At 45.0% G+C, this 18,301-nt stretch overlaps 1 protein-coding gene across 2 annotated transcripts in view; it reads left to right on the top strand.

The window, feature by feature from the left end:
* Window positions 1-18,301, top strand: part of dock1 (dedicator of cytokinesis 1) — a 202,626-nt gene that overhangs the window by 134,508 nt on the left and 49,817 nt on the right. For both annotated transcript variants that reach the window (XM_084671137.1, XM_084671138.1), the window contains exons 28-30: window positions 1,816-1,917; window positions 3,415-3,509; window positions 17,517-17,595. In XM_084671137.1, the coding sequence (XP_084527263.1) occupies window positions 1,816-1,917; window positions 3,415-3,509; window positions 17,517-17,595 (276 nt within the window). The remainder of the gene's footprint in view (window positions 1-1,815; window positions 1,918-3,414; window positions 3,510-17,516; window positions 17,596-18,301) is intronic.

Genomic DNA, 18,301 nt, shown 5'->3' on the forward strand with positions numbered 1-18,301 from the left:
TACAGTTGTATCTCTAACAACGCCACTGGGTGTCAGAGTGTGTTTTGGAAACATTCTTTTTGCTGGATGGGGTGTTTTGCGAGATGTTGTCCGGTGTGCTAAATGCAGTGCCTGTGAAGATCTGAAGAGAGCGTGGCAGCAGAGGCTGCAGGGAGGCTGGCTGATGTGCTCAGCATTGTTCCTGCTGCCCTGTGTATGTAGGTCAGGCCTAATTACTGCTCCGGGACACGGCTCACTATGCAACTGAATTCAAGGCATGGAAAAAACCATGACGGAGGACACCAAGATGTTGAGTCATGTTTTCCATTCAAATGTTTGGAGCCTTCGTGTTCCAGAAGTCTGCTGCTGCTGAGGCAGACAGTTCAGTCTCTCGGGCCTCCTTGAATCTCATTTTATGAAGGTGTTCTTCAGAGAAGATCTTGTTTTCAATAGATAGACTGTGTATTTATTGTAGATGGATGTGAGAACTTGAAAAGGGAGCCACTCTGGTGCTGTGTTGACGGTGTTTCACACTCACACAGCTAGCTAGAACGCTGTATATCTAAAGGCTTATCCAACTTCAAGACTTATAATTTGAATGTGCTCTCATGCATATTGTGTTGATTCAGTTTAAACTTTTAATTAATTCCCTTATCTTGTCACACATTTGTGATGTCAGCAGCTATGTGATTACTGTATACATATGTGTGTGTGTGTGTGTGTGTGTGTATATATATATATATATATATATATATTTATATATATATATATATATATTTATATATATATATATTTATATATATATATACTGTAACAGAACATTTCAGAAAATAAACTCCTTTTGGTGAGTTTTTACAGTGGTTGACTTTAAATGAATTTGGCATTGCATGTAGTCATTGGCATTACGATGAGACCATTATTGTCTTGCTTATTCCAGTCAGGCATGATATTAGTTTATTGCTGTGTTTTTCAAGATACCCTTTACTTTCTTTCTTTGTTCTTACATAATTAGTCTCCTGGTGAATCCATGTAATGTCAACATTCTCAATAATTAACTTCATAGCGATGCATCTCTTTTCATCTCTCAGAATTTCACAAATTCCCTTCACCCCTTTTCGCCTCTTATCCTCAGACTGGTACACATCTCCTATCCTACCTGTGACATCCCGGACTAGACCTTCCAGCCACACCATATTCTATCATCTCTCTTTACATTTAGTCATTTAGCAGACACTCTTATCCAGAGTGACTTACAGTAAGTACAGGGACATTCCCACTGAGGCAAGTAGGGTGAAGTGCCACAAGGTCATTTGGAGACACAAGGTCATTTGGCATGGCGGGGAATCGATCCAGCAACCTTCAGATTACTAGCCCGATTCCCTCACCGTTCAGCCACCTGACTCCCCCCTCCTCTTTAGTGACTGCTGTTCTCCTCATGCGTGCCACTCTTCCTCGAACAGTCTGGATCACTGCTGAAAGGGAGCGCTGTGGCAGCAAAGATGTTTGTCACCACCGCACGCTTTCCAATCTGCCCCTCGATCTCTCTCTCTCTCTCTCCCCCCTCCTGACTCTTCTGTCTCTCAGTCATGTCAAGGCATGACGAGGACTCAAGCGGTCTCCTCAACCCTGCCCACCATCCGACTCCCCTCCTTGCCTTCGGCTACCATGCAAGAGCCTGTGGAGCCAAGTTACAGCACTGTGCATCGAACTCAGCCCCCCGTGTCTGAGCCCTGGCCCCGGACGCTCGGCCACCCAGTGAGGACAGACCTCCAGTGAGGGCTGTTCCCCTACGTCACACTCAACGTGTTCTTCTCTTTCTGATCTCTTCCTCCCCAGGGCAGCTTTGTGGCCAGCATGACTGCGACCCTGAGACAGATGGACGACTACCACTACGCACACCTGATCAATACCTTTGGCAAGATGAGGACCGACGTGGTGGTGAGTGGGCCCCTCCTCCTGATCAACAACTCAAGGAGCCAATCCTGCTGATATCTAACTCTATACTTAACTATACTTACAATGTCTGGGTGGAATCATTGGAACAAATGGCTTCCATTATGGTTAAATATAAACTTAATCCGATTGATCCGTCACCATCACTCAGACTGTCAGATGCTGTGATAAAACCCATTGATCAGACCATCTGTTCCCCAGCATAACTCAATATCAAATCTTCATTAGATGGAGTAGAGAAAGCTTCCTATAGGCTGACATGCTACATGGCAACCACAGGGATGGGGTCCTTGCAAGAAACCGACTCTGTCCCCCCAAGCCAAACATGTGGAGGGAGAGATGGAGAGAGGGATGCATCTGAGGGATGTTATGGATTTTCCTGTTCAGAATCATTCTCAGGGCTTCAGAGCAGTATGTCTTTGTATTCAGGGGGCAGATTAACATAATGCAGCGTGCCGCTGCTGGGCCTTCCACTGAGTCAAAGGAAAATCCATCCTTTTCCCCTCTTCTAGAGGAGATGAGCGCTACAAATAGATGTTTGTGCTTCAATATGAACATAGATACAACAGATACTCTCAGAACCTTCCAGAGCTTAGATAACCATTCCCATATGGTACCAGGGAAAGCTACTGCTTATACGTGACACTGAGAAACTTGCTTGTGTTGATATAGCTGTATTATCTTGGCTATCTTTGAAATGTTTCCTATAATCCGTAATGTAGACTGACCCATAGATCAATAATGGAACAAAAACATCTTCTGGTGGCACTGCAGGATTGAGATGGGGTATTTTTTTTATGTACCGGTCACCGGAGTTAAAATAAGATTTAGTTTGTGATGAGTTTACTGTGAGGGGAATTAAACAAACCAGTCCCACCCCATCCCCCACCATCTTGTTTTTCAATATATACGGCACTTGTCTCCGGGACCCTACTTCATTCCCGCGGTGAGGCAAGCAATCACCACAATGAAGACAGCCCGCCCGGCCAGATTTATAGAGTAGAGTTGGCATGGGCTGGTGTAACATTTCACAGCTGGCCTCCATCCAGACAACTTTTGGGCTGTTTATTGTCCCCACCGGAGCAAGCACCCAGAGTGCGAGGGTACAGTTTCTGTAGCACACACCGCCCAAGACAGACACATAGGCTCTCAGTCCCTCACTCTGAGGATCAAATAAAGATAGAGATAACAAGCATGCTGCTCCTACTGATCAGGAGCGTGTTCTTATTTCCATAAAACGTCATCAGTACTGTAATCCCTCACGTTTACCCGGTAACCAGCCGGTTTCCTCCCTGACATCAGTGCACCAGCTTCACAAAGGAGGAATGAACGAGTCTTTCACCTTGAACCTTAAAAAACAATCTAAAAGCTGTTCCTGCTCAGAGCCAGAAGCCCTACACAGTTCATTCCAGATTGCTCTTATCTCACAGGTCGGGGGAATGACAGTCTTCATTTCAAATGCTTCCTCTCTTTTCTTTTTAGGATTTCTTAATGGAAACATTTATCATGTTCAAGGATCTCATCGGGAAGAATGTTTACCCTGCCGACTGGGTCATACTGAACATGATGCAGAATAAGTAAGTACAGGATAAACAGTCTGCTCTCCTCAAACTACACACTTTTTTTTGTCTTTCATTTGTCTTTCAGTTTCTCTCTCCATTCTTTATCTCTTGCTCGCTCATTCACTTACACACACACACACGCACACAGGCATGCCACTTTGATCTCCCAGTGCTGTTGTTGCTAAGGAACAGCAGTCAGAAGTAGGCATGGACTTTTTCCTAATGTTTTTTTTTTCTCTCCCCATGCAAATACCGGCACAAGGCCTTAGCCACTGTCCAATCAGATCGGCAGCTTCAAACAGCAACATTGTGTCAAAACTTCGGGCACAACTTATCCACAGCACCTTTTTAATATCTTGCTTGTTGTGGTACCTTGTTTTCTAGTTTAATAATGTCGTCTTCACAAAACTGTTTTCTGCAGAAGAAAAATGTTGCATTGAGAATGTCTGGGAAGTGGAGTTTCAGTTCAAATCAAGAAAGATTTTTTAAACTGTTTTCAGCCATCAATGGGAGAAACTAGAAAACTATTTTAGGGCTCTGATGTTGTTTTTCTGCATTTAAAATCTGAATTTCATCTGAGTATCATGAGTGAACTACGAATGAGGCACATGACCCGCACATGATACTTTACCTCTTACACACTGCATGCTCTCCTGGCAGAATGCTTCTGGGTGAACATACACCATCACAAAGACATGGTTGGCTCCAGTGTAGTCTTTATAGCAGGGAACCATGACTGAGTGATCTCACTCTCTTCCAGTCCATTTGTACAGTTTCGGGTGCAGGGTACCGAGGTTAAGAAAAGGCCCAGCTAATTATTTGATCTGCTCTGCACCTGGCATCAACCGCCTGTGATTGCTGCTAGCACGACCATGCCTGTCCCTTCATACAGCCGTCCTGTAAACATAGTTGAGCACCTGTGTCAGAATGCAGGAGACTGTGGTGTGGGTGGAATTGTGATGAAAGGCACCTCCCCACCCCACCTCTGCCCCCCCCCTCCATCCCTCTCCCAGGTGTGGAATCACATCTGTTCTGCTGGAGACTGAGCCTGCTTGGTAATGCATGTCTGGGAATGAAAACAATCACCCTAACACCCCCCGCCACCCTCGCACGCCGGACGCGATCGCTGCTGCTCTCAGATCTCTGAAGGCACCTGCCACGCCAGGGAGAAACAGCTCCAGTGCCACTCTCACGGCTGTATGACTCACGCTCAGGTTGTACACAGTATATGGGTACAGCTAAAGAACATTTGACTTTACAAGTCACGGCATTTTTGTGAGTGGTTGAATGGCATTCAAACAAGAAATATTGTCTTTGTTATCAGAGTTTTGAGTTCCGAGTTTGTCAAGCTTTGACATGTTTTTTTGAATTTGGTTGTGTGAAGGTTCTTTCTTTCCATTTGTCTTTTCTTTCCATGTTCGTTAGCATTGCACTGTGACAAATGTGTGCTAAAAATCAAGCCAGTCTTTCTCAAAGGAAATGCAGTTATTGGTGTGACTTATGAGTAAGTGTCCTCAATTTGTTTTTGTAATGACGGCAGTCATTCTTCCCCCTCTCTGTCCTCCTGCTGAATCCAACGGGACACATTCATTTATTGTGTGGGAGGTGTGTGATCCCGAAATGTCATGTGGATTTACTTGCTGGAAATGACCTGGGAGTACAGTGCGTCTGGTGGCCAGGTGCCCCTGTAGCGTGCCGTCTGTAATGGTTGCTCTGTGAGAGGGCGATGACTTTGCCAGGACTGTCCCAGGCTGGCTCTGCAGTAGCACAGAGGACTCCGCCACAAGGGCTCGCTCAAACCAGGGTCCAGCCCCTGACGCCTACTCAGGTTCTAAAGGTAGCCTGGCACTCTAAACTCTGCTGCCTACATACATGTGCTGTGCTAGACACGTTTCACAAAAGCCAAATACTCTTCATCCTTAAGAGGCTGTTTGCGCCTGCCCTGTCCAGAGCTGGAGGCGGGCTGTCAGCACTGCGTAGGTGTCCACAAGTGTTCCGTCAACAGCTGGAGACAGGATACAAGCAATCTGCATCGTTAGCATTGTCATAATTGGGACGCTCAAAGGGCTCCTCCAACGCCTGTTTGGCATGTAAACACCGTCCACTTCCTCCCCGCTGGTTGTGGGATGGCGACTCGGTCAACAGATTTCCACCTACGAGGCCAGCAGAGGCCTCGGTCTCCTGTGTCCACCCCACATCAGGCTCTGCGATAGGCCCGCTAATGAGATAGGGATCGCCCTCAACACAGCCGGCACTCCTCCGCTCCCTCTTCTTCCCTTCAGCCTAATGAGTGTCTGCTCTTTAATTGCCTGAGGGACCGGCTGCTGTAGTGGCAGTCTGTTTAACTGTTGGCTGGCTGCTCCAGATAATCCTTGGCCATGATGGCACAGCCACAGGCAGGGTAGCCTGGATGGAAGGTGCGACACAAGGGGAAGACTGTCAGTCACGGTGGGATCTGCATGGTGCTCTGGATTTGTATTTGGGGAACCTCCAGACAAACGGTGGTTGATGGGTTGTGGCTTCCTACTATTCTGCTGAACTTGCAGGGTCTGCTTTCCCATTCCCCACCTGGTTTACAAGATGGGAAGAAAAGTTGCATAAATCATTTTGAAAACTTAAACGGAACTCAGGGATTTGTTAAATTTCTCAGTTCAAAGTGAGGGGCCCCTAATGCAGATGTGAACACAGTTCTCTAGCTGATGGTCTGCCAAGCTGGAACAGATGGTACACTTTGTCCTGAGAGCTACCTGTAAACATTTAGTTTACAAAACTCAATTTAACCAACTCCAAGCCACTTTTTTTTACCCCACCTCATCAGACAATGCTTAGCTTAGGGTCTGGTACATTTTTACCTATTACCTTTTATTTGGATCAAAATGACCTATAGAGATTGCAATTTAGGGATGGTATTAAATTAATGCTAACTGAATTAGCCTGCAATGACATTTCCCTCAGCTCACCCTATCTCTCTCCCTCTCCTCTCTCTGTTCCGTCCCCAGATAAAAAGCTAGGCGCCACAGTTTTATCAGACAGCAGCTGTTGGTTGTTTAGACTCAGCCAAATCCCCCACCAGCTTTGTACAACAAACTTTATTGTGCTGTCGATTTTTCCTACCTTATGGCCAAGTACGCTTTGAGTAATCGCATGCTTAGTGCAATTATTGTGTCATCAATTTGCTGTTAGGGCACACTTCACAGGCCTCAAATGCTACGTGGCACAAAAGAGTACATAAAAGAATGCGTCTGAGTGACTTTCAGCCTTTGTTGCTTTAGCTGAAGGTAGGGATTGTCCAAGAAGCTTCAGTGAGAGAGATCATGCTGTTTATCTGATGTCAGTCCGGTTTGTCCTTGCTGGGCTCCACCCTTTGTCAGGCAGTCTGGTGAAAGCAGCAAACCTCCACCAAACTTTACCTCGGGGAAGAACATTACAGATCTCACATCAAATCAAAACATTGACTCGTTGTCTGACACGTGAAGTGGCTGTCCCTCTGCTGCCTTTATAAATTAACATGCTAATGAACATGCACCTTCATACAAAGACATACTGGAACCCACCCAATACTAGACCCCCTTCCTCCCCCAAAAGGAGTTCACTGGGGATAATGAATGGATGTGGAGTTGTTAATTAACGGGTAAGAATAGTGTGTGGAGATGAATGGCACGCTCCCTCAAAGCGTCTTGGCAGACGAAGAGATGAAAGCAGGAAACAGATGAAGAAAAAGGCTCTTTAGCTGGCCGACCCGCACCATCAATCCCACACCTCTCATTAGGAGAGCTACCCAGACTGCCTTGTTCTCATCTGTGCACACCTGACTAATGCTGCAGCTGGCCTGGAGGCTGAGCAGACGTGTGGTAGAGCCATGGACCCTTTTACGTTGTGTGTGTGTGTGTGTGTGTTTAAAGTGAGAGGGGACCCCCTAGAGCTCCACGCGCAGGGATCAAAAAAGTTGTCTTCAGATGGAACAGAAAGTACACACTTTTACTGTCATTGCAGAGAAATGCTACTTCTGAAGCGGTTCAAACACTGGATACATCACTACCTTGAGAGGGTGAGAGACAGGGAGAAGGGCGCACAGTGGAAAAGGAGCGAACTGGTAGTGTAAATAGAGATGGAGGGATGAGTAGGATGAGGGAAAGGGACAGAGCAAAGCAGAGGGAAATGTGTCTGACAGACAGACAGACAGACAGACAAGGTCTAGCTCCCAGACAGATAGGCAGGGCCTAGCTCCCAGACAGATAGGCAGGGCCTAGCTCCCAGACAGACAGACAGACAGGGCCTAGCTCCCAGACAGACAGACAGACAGGGCCTAGCTCCCAGACAGATAGGCAGGGCCTAGCTCCCAGACAGACAGACAGGGCCTAGCTCCCAGACAGATAGGCAGGGCCTAGCTCCCAGACAGATAGGCAGGGCCTAGCTCCCAGACAGACAGGGCCTAGCTCCCAGACAGAAAGACAGGGCCTAGCTCCCAGACAGATAGGCAGGGCCTAGCTCCCAGACAGATACGCAGGGCCTAGCTCCCAGACAGATAGGCAGGGCCTAGCTCCCAGACAGACACACAGGGCCTAGCTCCCAGACAGAAATACAGGGCCTAGCTCCCAGACAGATAGGCAGGGCCTAGCTCCCAGACAGATACGCAGGGCCTAGCTCCCAGACAGATAGGCAGGGCCTAGCTCCCAGACAGATACACAGGGCCTAGCTCCCAGACAGATAGGCAGGGCCTAGCTCCCAGACAGATAGGCAGGGCCTAGCTCCCAGACAGATACACAGGGCCTAGCTCCCAGACAGACAAACAGACAGACAGACAGACAGACATGGCCTAGCTCTCAGACAGACAAACAGACCGACAGACAGACAGGGCCTGAATAGGAGCCTGTGCCCCAGTAGAGCTTCATATCTAACAACGCCCCTGGTATGGCCAAATACCAAATCCACTGGTTAACATTCTGCCGAATCGGAAACCGAATAACAACATCCACAGCAGTGTATTTTATTTTAACTGTGAAAAAAGAGAGAAAAGAATAGGCAACATTATGCCAGGAAGACAAGTGGGAAAAACTTGACAATTACCATATGCCTATGTTTACCTTATCTCATATCCAAAATATAAGCCTTTTAGATTTCTTGAATTTCTTTCGGATGTTTCATACGCAAATGTTTTAACAGCAGATATGTTGTGTATTGTTTAGGGTCCTTGACACCACGAGACAAATCACCATTGCATATTGAACATGTAGCTTGACTTGAATCGCCTTCTTTTGACTGAATGTACTGCCAAACAACACTTTCTGCTCACGAGTTGCATCTTCACTGTCTCTCAGCCTATTGCATTGAACGGTCCACCTACGTTAACACATTCCCGTAATCAACGGAGGTGTCATTACATCGACCAGCGTAGTGTAAGCGTAGGGTTCGGTTTGGTGGAAATAAAATCTAAGGTTCTGCCAAAAGCGAACCCCGTCAAAAACAAAACAATATCAGGCCGAAACTGAATCCTGGATTCGGTGCATCCCTAGTACATATATATTTGCAACCGTGTTCTTAATTGAATTTTTTTTAATTGCTAGTTAGCTACGCTCATTACATTACATTACAATTACAATGATGATTTGCACAACAGTTCCACATTTCTCTGACTAGCCTTGAATGGACTGCATGTCTACAATTTTAACTAAACTCCATTAGCAGCTAATTTCGTTTGATATCAGTGCATAACACAACTTGCTTTGGAGACATATATATATATTTAACTGTAACCAAGTGGTGTCTCATTTCATAGGGGTATGTTTTCACCCCTAGGCCTTACCCCTCAGTTTCGAGGGACAGGGGCTAGAGGTAAACTAAGGGGTAGGGGTAAGACAGAGAATTGGGATTTGGCCTAAGACTCTGCTCTGGGGCTGGGCTCAAAGAGACGGATGTCAGTCAACCCTAATTAGAGAGACAACATGACACGCACCGCTGCAGTGCCATGCTGGATGCAGGTGTGTTTGCATGAATATAAATGTGTGTGTTGGAGGGGAAAGAATAGCGATCAAGTTGAGTTCATTTGCCACCTCTCACGGTTCCACTGCCATTGAAGAGCTGAGACATAAATGCCAGCCCTACCACCCGCGAGGGTGGTGAGTCTGTGTGTCTGTGTGTGTCTGTGTGTGTGTGTTGCCCGGGGCTAACGGAGCATCTTGGCTGCTGCGATCTCATTCTGTGAGTGGTCATATGGATGGTGCCCCCTGAGGAGTGTGGAGATCCACTGTGTTTTCCCCAACACATCTTTATCAAAGTCATCAGGCACATATGCCTCCACCAGAGTGTGGCAAGCCTCATTCACTCGCTTCCCCATTGTGATCGGTGACATGCTTTGTCATGGTAATCATGCAAATATTTGAGCAACCCTCCCCTTTGCTTTGATTGGCCTATTAATTACAACTCCAGATTAAGAGTTTGTCAAACCAGCAGCCCTCTTTTCATCTTCAGAGTCTCTTATGATACGCCTTTCATTTCTGACGTTTTTGTACATGGTGCGCTGCACATTGTGGAGTCAATGATGACTTAAGTGCTGCATGGAGCACTATAATAAAGTTATGCAAGGACACAGTCACTAATATGCAACATCTGCTGCCCAGATTACCCCCCAAAATGTGAATGTTGTAGATTCATACACATTTTTATGGACAGAAATCAACCTATCTATGGCAAATAGGGGAGAAAGTGTAATGCTTAATAGGAACTGTGGAGGGCAAAGGGTTTGTTTGTTGATTTGCAGAGTGCTTCCCATTTTAGTTTACAACAATCTGTTTGAGATTGCAGCAAAGTGCCTAATTAGCATACAGTGAATTGAGGAACAGATCAACTTTGAGGCAGCCAAAGAAAATGATTATGTCTGCATCAGTGCTTTGTATTTTTTAGCTTGCTCAGATTTCCATTTAATCGGTTCACCTTTCCCAAAAAGTCTCAGCGTGGGTCTTAAACAACTGTTAAAGTGCTCTCCCCCCAGAGCAGCCCAGTGCCTGTGTTTTCATCCCGGCTGGCTTGCCATGTCCACCGGCTCGCACGTCACACAGCAAAGCTGCTGTCAAGATGCACAGAGAAAGGCATTGCATCTCTCAGAAAACAGACATCATGTACAATCTCACTCCTGGCTTTGGGATCAGCCTTAAGTCACTGGCTGTCCTCTGATGTTGTGTCCTCCAGGGGATTGAGTACCAGCACTTACCTGGCTCCTTTCACCCCATCAATCCCACAGAGGGATCAGCTTTGTATCATTTCAGAGTGAGCTGAATGGCCATTCAGAATAATTGATCCGTGTGGGATAAAGTCGAGACAAGAGTGAGAAAGTCCAGTGTGATCTGCCTAGATTAGGATAGTTTACCAAGGCTTAACTCTTCCAACACCCTCACATGCTCCTTGAAGAACACATCACATACAACACCAGGGATGTTTGCCCCCGAAGATCTGAATGACACTGCACCAACAAATACATATTTATCAATAATTATATTATCAATAAGTGAATTGAATGTACCACGAGAACTGCTATAGATCCTATGAAACATATGAATAAAGTGAGAAGCTAATGCGTCCTGTGGAGAGAAACTGTTATCAGGCTGTTCTTCTTGCTTAAGAGAGTCAGTAAACCAAGCTAGGAATCCTGGGAAGTGGTGGTGTGGTGGTGTGGTTAAGTTTTACTGCCTCTATGTTTCACATTTTAATCCTATAGCCTCATACAGCCTTTGCAGATACAGAAGATATGGGTCTAGAACCTTCTCCCGCCTGACAGGGTTCGCAAATGAGGATTATAATTCTGTGATAAGCAAGTGTATAGAGGTGGCTGTGAATTGAAAGGGTGGGTTGGGAACAACTATGCAAAGAAAAAATCGATCCCATATCAGGTCAGAAGCCCAGAAATAAACATAATCTAATTTAATAAATTGGTGTGGTAATTAATGTTTTTGACCTTGCCTTATCTTTGAGCGCAGGTTGATACACCAGCTATTGGTACTAGAATGCAAATAAATACAGATCATTATCAAGGATGCTCTCTGAACTCAATTAGCAACTACCTTGGACTGATAACTCACCATTAGCAAACAGGCTAAGTTATGTGGATCACCCAAAGAGAGTGGTTCCAGGCTCATTTCTTTTGGAAGTTATGAAAATCTGCCGAGGGTATTAAAAGAGAATCTACTGAATTCTGCGCCATGGCCCAGGGAAAGGTGTACAAGCACACCCATCAATCAGCAATAATAGGGTGATTATTCTGACACTGACAATTTGATGGAGCATATTTATCATAATGATGCCGGTTAGTTGTTTGCTTACATTTATAGGAAATGGGGTAATTTTGCAGCTAGTTAAAAAGTGTTTTTTTCAAAGTTTGGTGATTCTCTCAGAAGTTCAGTTGAAGACCACAGCTACCATAGTTCCCTCAGAACTGCTGGGGAACCACCAGGAGGGTCCCTAATATGTTTGACATCTGGGCTCGGCGAGTAAACAAATGTTATTGGATAGGGGTTTGAATTAATTTACATTTAGAGGAGCTTTTACATTGTAACTTGGAGTAATTAACTTCTCTGCGGCTGTTCGAATGAAATTGTAAGGCACAAGCTTGTCGGCATGTTTCCCTGTGTTTTCTGCACATCTTCTTTTCCCTCAGCATCATAATGGCTGTTCGTCACAGATGTAGGAATGCAGCCGGGAATCTTCCCCCTGGCATTTGGTTGTGTTAATAACGTGAGCTTGAGAGAGCATGGGAGTCGACGCAGCATGCTGGACAAACTGATAACTGTTCTGTTATCATTAGCACACACTTTTTTTTAATATGGATTCAATGAAAAGATCAACATACATTTGAACAGCCCAGTTCATATTTTACATAATTTTGATCCGTGAAAAGATTTTCTTTTAGCAAATTGTTAATTGTATGTACATAGGAAGTCACGCTCCATCCCTCTCTTTAGCCTTTGTTCTCTAATTCGGGTAATTAACGTGCAAGTGCCTTAATCTCTTTGGAATAGTCTCACGGTGCATCTCCGTTGCCTGTGGGAGAGAAGAGTACATGCTATTTCCATCCTCCTTCATTAAAGATCTCCTCTCTTTAATTAATGACAGGATGTTCTGGCCAAGGAAGCAGCGTCAGGCTCACACTGGTCTGCAGGCTAGGGGATCAGGGAGTTGACAGAGATGTGAGGGCTGAGGCCTGCCTCACCACAGACATTGAACAAAACGTGTCAGGTTCTCCTTACAAGTCCCCCGGTGGCTCTGTGTGAGTACAGACTCTACTCTATGAAGGCCAGACCGTTCTACATAACCTCCATTGAATTGGCATCGCTAAAGGGGAGGGAGGGAGGGGCAACAAGGAAAGCTTCCATAGAGGGGAGCGTTGGTAGCAGCATGCCATCAGCTCTGGATCCATCGATCAGACACTCTTAATATATGAACAGGACGACCAATCAGACTGCCTCAGTGCCATCCATGAACATCACAGGACAAAAGAAGGCTCAATATTGATTCCTCGATATTACCGAATCATGTCGTGTTGAGTCAGGTAGCGGTACTATATCAGGACATTATACTACTGGCCAAATCCAGCTTTTTTGCAATGACTGAACATTACATGCCAGCCAACCAAGTGCCTGGTGCTGAGTTCTCGAAAGAAGGGGCAGGCAGATTGGGGGGAGGGGGGGGGTCTGTGAGCATCCAGGTAGACATGGGATATAGAGCAGTAATATTTCTCTGCAGACAGGTGCAGCGGATGGAAACACTCTTTACCATTAGCCAGGCGTTAAGCGTATCATCTATATTGGCATGCTCACAGCTGCAGAAAATTGAGTGAGGTAGGTGTGGCGAGGGGAGGGGGACAGGAGCAGGGCCCATCTGGGAGACTGGGACTAAGTAATGGGCTGCTGAAGTGCTGGTGTGGGGACTGGTCTAGGCTGGGGTGGGGTGGGGGGGCGTGGGGGCTGGGGTCGGGGTGGGTTGTCCCCAGAACTGCGGTGAGAGAGCCAAAGTAACAGCCTTCTAATGGGTTATCGAAAGGTGTTCAGAGACCGTTCACCTTGGTGGCTAATGACTAAGGTGTAGGCTGCAGCACATGGCTCCAGGTAACATTTAGTCAGCAAGGCAGATAAATGTTAGACATGAATATTGCAGTGATTCAGGAACGAATGGCCGGAATCCACCTTACGTAGCAAAGCCATAGTGGAGGTTTTCCTCTACAAGGTCACATACGGCTGGGAGACTCTGGCCCCTAACTCCTCCATAAATGAGATGTCACAGACACCCTGGGGGTTACTAGGGGGCTTTTTAGAGGCTGACAAATCACTGTGGAGACACCCCCGGTGGACCCGTGGGGAATAGCGGATGTCTGTCCAACTCTTCTGTGGACGGATTGTGGACGAAGGCAGCAGCAAAACGAGGGCAGCGGGCGTGTTTGCCGGTCTGGCAGGGGCGGTGACACAAGCACATGTCGTAGTGTCTCTTCACTGCTCTGTCAGGAAGCTCTGATCTGAGTCACCAGACAGGGAAAACATGGTTGCCCTTTTATGACCCTTCCTTATTTCATTTCCTCAGGACTTTCTTTAAATCTCACTGTTATGTGTCTCAGTTTGTGACGACAGGGTCACACTTACAGCACATAAGGTTTCTTCCACCTGTCCTTCTGAAAAAGGGACTAGGATTAAGCACATACCTAAACTTGAAGGACAGCTCATTTTGTCAGCGGGCCTATTTGATGTGGATATATATAGCAACAGCGAACCAGTTTCTTCAGATCTCTAATTAAATTGGCTATCTTGGTGAGGTAAATACACACTGTCTGCCACCGCCGCCATGAAAATGAAGTTAGCCCCGGGCTCTGCAAGTGGCCATCCCATCTCTTCTCTAAAAGCTTCACACCACTTAAGTTATTAACATTTCATTTCCGAGCATCACAGTGAATTAGCCTGTCTGCCCATCCTCTCATTAAGATCCACTCATCGCATGTTTTTTGGGGGGGGCAGGGCCTCCTTCTGTTCTCCGTCTTCACTCAAAACAGAAAGAGGGAAGCCTTTCATCCCACCCGGTCCTACAGTAGCTTCCACTAAATATCTCTGGTTTTGAAGCTCGAGGCATTTATACAGCACAACAGAATTATTTTGTGGCTTCATGAGGTTTTCGGAAGGAGACTTATCCTAGTCAGTCTGATTGTTGTTGAGGGGTGTCTCTTTCAGGGATGAGACTTTAAGGATATGGCATCATAGGAATAGTTACCATCCTGATGGACTCTATCCCACATCAGCATAAAACATGTTATTTTATGTTTTTAGTCCCAACCTTGTCGATTGTAGTCACTACAATTCTGTTTGGACAGTGTATGTGCTGTGTTTGGAATAGGAGTGTCTTACAATCATACACAGTCAGATGACTGGGAGAAGCACAGCCTCAGTGGAGTTGAACCTGCCCAGCCATGTGAGGACAAGTGTCTCATGGGTTGGACAGCAGTGATTGGAGCCATTGGCGCCCACACTGCACATCCTCCTGGGTCAGGGACGCTCTATTCCAGCTCTGTTACATGCAGTCTTTGCGTTGGGCACGACCTCCAGTTTGACGTTGTGGTTTCTCAAGCACCCATGTTAAGTACCCTTCCAAGTTACAAACATGGCTTTGAGGTGAAATACAAGCCTCCTGCTAACCATGCTGACATGACATTTGCTTTGAATTTCACGCATCGGCAAAGCAGTCATGATTAAAAAAAAAGAGTTCTGTGGTGAATACAAATGGTGTGCATGTCTGATGTAGGTCAGAATTGCTGCTAAAGTCTAGTGTTCTCTTTTCTAATATTTTTTTTATATCTTAATACAAAAACGAATTCTGTGAGCCAGTTTGTCTCTGGCTTTATAAACCACAGTCATTTATTTTTTTATATGTATAAATGTTTTCTATAATCAAGCCTGTTCTCACCTCCAATCTGTAACTTCAGTTAGATTTCCCTTGGCGATCAGCTGCACTTAACAAAGGTTAGGTCTCTTTTCACGCTGTGAAAAGAAAACAAAAAAGAAATCCGTTGTCCTATTAAATTGAGTTGGATGGTGTTGTAAATTGTAATCAAAGGGGATGCTAAAGATTGCTTCCCAGCGCATGAGGCTCCCTTTTAAGAGACATCCAGCTGACTAACTCTGGCTAAACCAAGAGCTTCACATCCTAACATGGGCCTTTAAGCGATTATCTTCCTTGGTTTTAAGACGATGCTCAAGACAAATGCCACACCAGAACTAAATACCACTCCTGCATACCTTGCACACAAACATGTAGTACTAAGGTATACAGTTGAACTGGATTGAAGCATGGTCATTATAAAGGGCTGTTAGTGTTCAAGGCCACTGCCTTTTCTTTGTTATCTTCACTCCTAATTGGGTGATAAGTGATGTGTAATTTCATGGGATGCCCTCTTGAGTTTAAGTAGAGCAATGAATTTTATCTTCTGTGTCCAGCTCCCACAGTGCAAAAGCGTCTTTAGATAAGGTCACTTAGTAGTCTGTTAGCCAGCTTGTTTCAATCTCAGAAGAGCCCTCCTGTGAGGCATGGCTAGTGGGCTGTCTGCTCTGTGAAGAACTGATGCTCCATCACACTGTCTTAACTGTAAACGTTATCACTCAATATACACAGTGAGGGATTTGTATTTATTTATTGGATCCCCTGCTGATTTTGTACGTTTACCCACGGACACAGAAATAATCAGTCTATAATTGTAACGGTAGGTTTATTTGTTTATAACAGTGAGAGACCGAATAACTACCAAAAATCCAGATAAACGAATGTCTAAATTGTTATAAATGTTCTTCTCACCAAGCTGCTTGGCAATGGTCTTGTAGCTCATTCCAGCCTTGTGTAGGTCTAAAATCTTGTCCCTGACATCCTTGGACAACTCGTTGGTCTTTGCCATGGTGGAGAGTTTTTAATCTGATTGATTGATTGCTTCTGTGGACAGGTGTCGTTTATTTTACAGGTAACAAACTGAGATTAGAAGCACTACCTTTAAGAGTGTGCTCCTAACCTCAGCTCTTTACTTGCATAAAAGACACCTGGGAGCCAGAAATCTTTCTGATTGAGAGGGGGTCAAATACTTATTTCACTTATTAAAATGCTAATAACTTTGACACAAGTTTTTCTGGATTTTTTGTTGTTGTTATTCTGTCTCTCACTGTTCAAATAAACCTACCTTTAAAATTATAGACAGATCCTTTCTGTGTCCGTGGGCAAACGTACAAAATCAGCAGGGGATCAATAAATAAATACAAATCCCTCACTGTGTATATTGAGTGATAACGTTTACAGTTAAGACAGTGTGATGGAGCATCAGTTCTTCACAGAGCAGACAGCCCACTAGCCACGCCTCACAGGAGGGCTCTTCTGAGATTGAAACAAGCTGGCTAACAGACTACTAAGTGACCTTATCTTAAGACGTTTTTGCATTGTGGGAGCTGGACACAGAAGATAAACTTCATTGCTCTACTACTCAAGAGGGCATCCCATGAAATTACACCTCACTTATCACCCAAATAGGAGTTTTTTTGTTGTTGTTATTCTGTCTCTCACTGTCCAAATCAACCTAGCCTTAAAATTATAGACTGATCATTTCTTTGTCAGTGGGCAAACGTACAAAATCTGCAGGGGATCAAATATTTTTTCCCTCACTATATATTTATACATATGTGTATATATCAGTCAATGTGCAAAGAATAACCTGTAAATGAACCAGGTTGTTAATGTCATGGATGTTTTAATATCTTCCAGCAAGGGCACATTTTGTAATAAATGTTAAAGCATGTATGTTGTATGAATGTGATAATAGAAAGGTGCTGTGTTGTCTTTGTGTTCAATTTGAACAGCCATATTCAGGATGCAAATTATTAAGATCAGGAGATGCTCAATGAAGCAAAGTTGATTTAAAGCCTTCTTAATTAGACAGAATTGAAAATACCTTATTCTAAACAATAGGTAATCTCATCAATGAGCTGGCAGGATTCAAACAGCGTTTGTCTTATCTTCCAGAGTCTTCCTGCGAGCCATCAATCAGTATGCGGCTGTGCTGAACAAGAAATTCCTGGATCAGACCAACTTTGAGCTCCAGGTTGGTGATCAGCACACACAACACTTGAAATAAGCGCTGGTACAGCAGTGAGTCTACATCTCAAAGCAGTGCTAGATGTGCCATCTGCGTCAGTCAAACATTGGCGTCCGATGCAATGTAGAGACTTAACAGCGGTTGTAAGGGCGGGGGCCCGATTTTACGGGACACCGTGTGTCTTCCACACACCCCCTCTGTGAAAATGACGGAGGGGAAGAAGGAAGAAAAAACACAGTTTGTCAGGGCTGACATTTTGAGGTGGCCACTTAGAAGCCTCCCTACTGAGTCATATAGGGGGCAAAGCATATGAGCGGAGTGGAGCAGTGAGAACCCATGCTCCTCGCTCACAGCCGCACCAGGCCGCTCCACTCATTATTGCTCAGCGCTCGCTCCAATAAAGAAAAAAAATCTGCATGTATTTAACTTTCAGCTTAAACCGCAGCCCAAAGAACTAAAGAGCAGCAACTAAATTTTTCAAATATAAATGATTTATTTCAAATGACAAATTAGGCCTGCGTAAAAAGGAATATAACTCAAAAAGTGAAGACAAAACAAATGTGTCAGAATATTAGGCTATCTTTACTTTGTTACAAATTACCATATTTTGGCAACGTTTTGCTTTCTTCCCAGCGTCTTCACGTAGCACACTTTCGTGTTTTTGAGAGGTGTCTTTTTCAATTCCAAAATGAATCTTTAGTGACTGATGTAA

The sequence above is a fragment of the Hypomesus nipponensis genome, chromosome 13, assembly GCF_054491055.1.
Source record: "Hypomesus nipponensis isolate SF chromosome 13, ASM5449105v1, whole genome shotgun sequence".
Classification (NCBI taxonomy): domain Eukaryota; kingdom Metazoa; phylum Chordata; class Actinopteri; order Osmeriformes; family Osmeridae; genus Hypomesus; species Hypomesus nipponensis.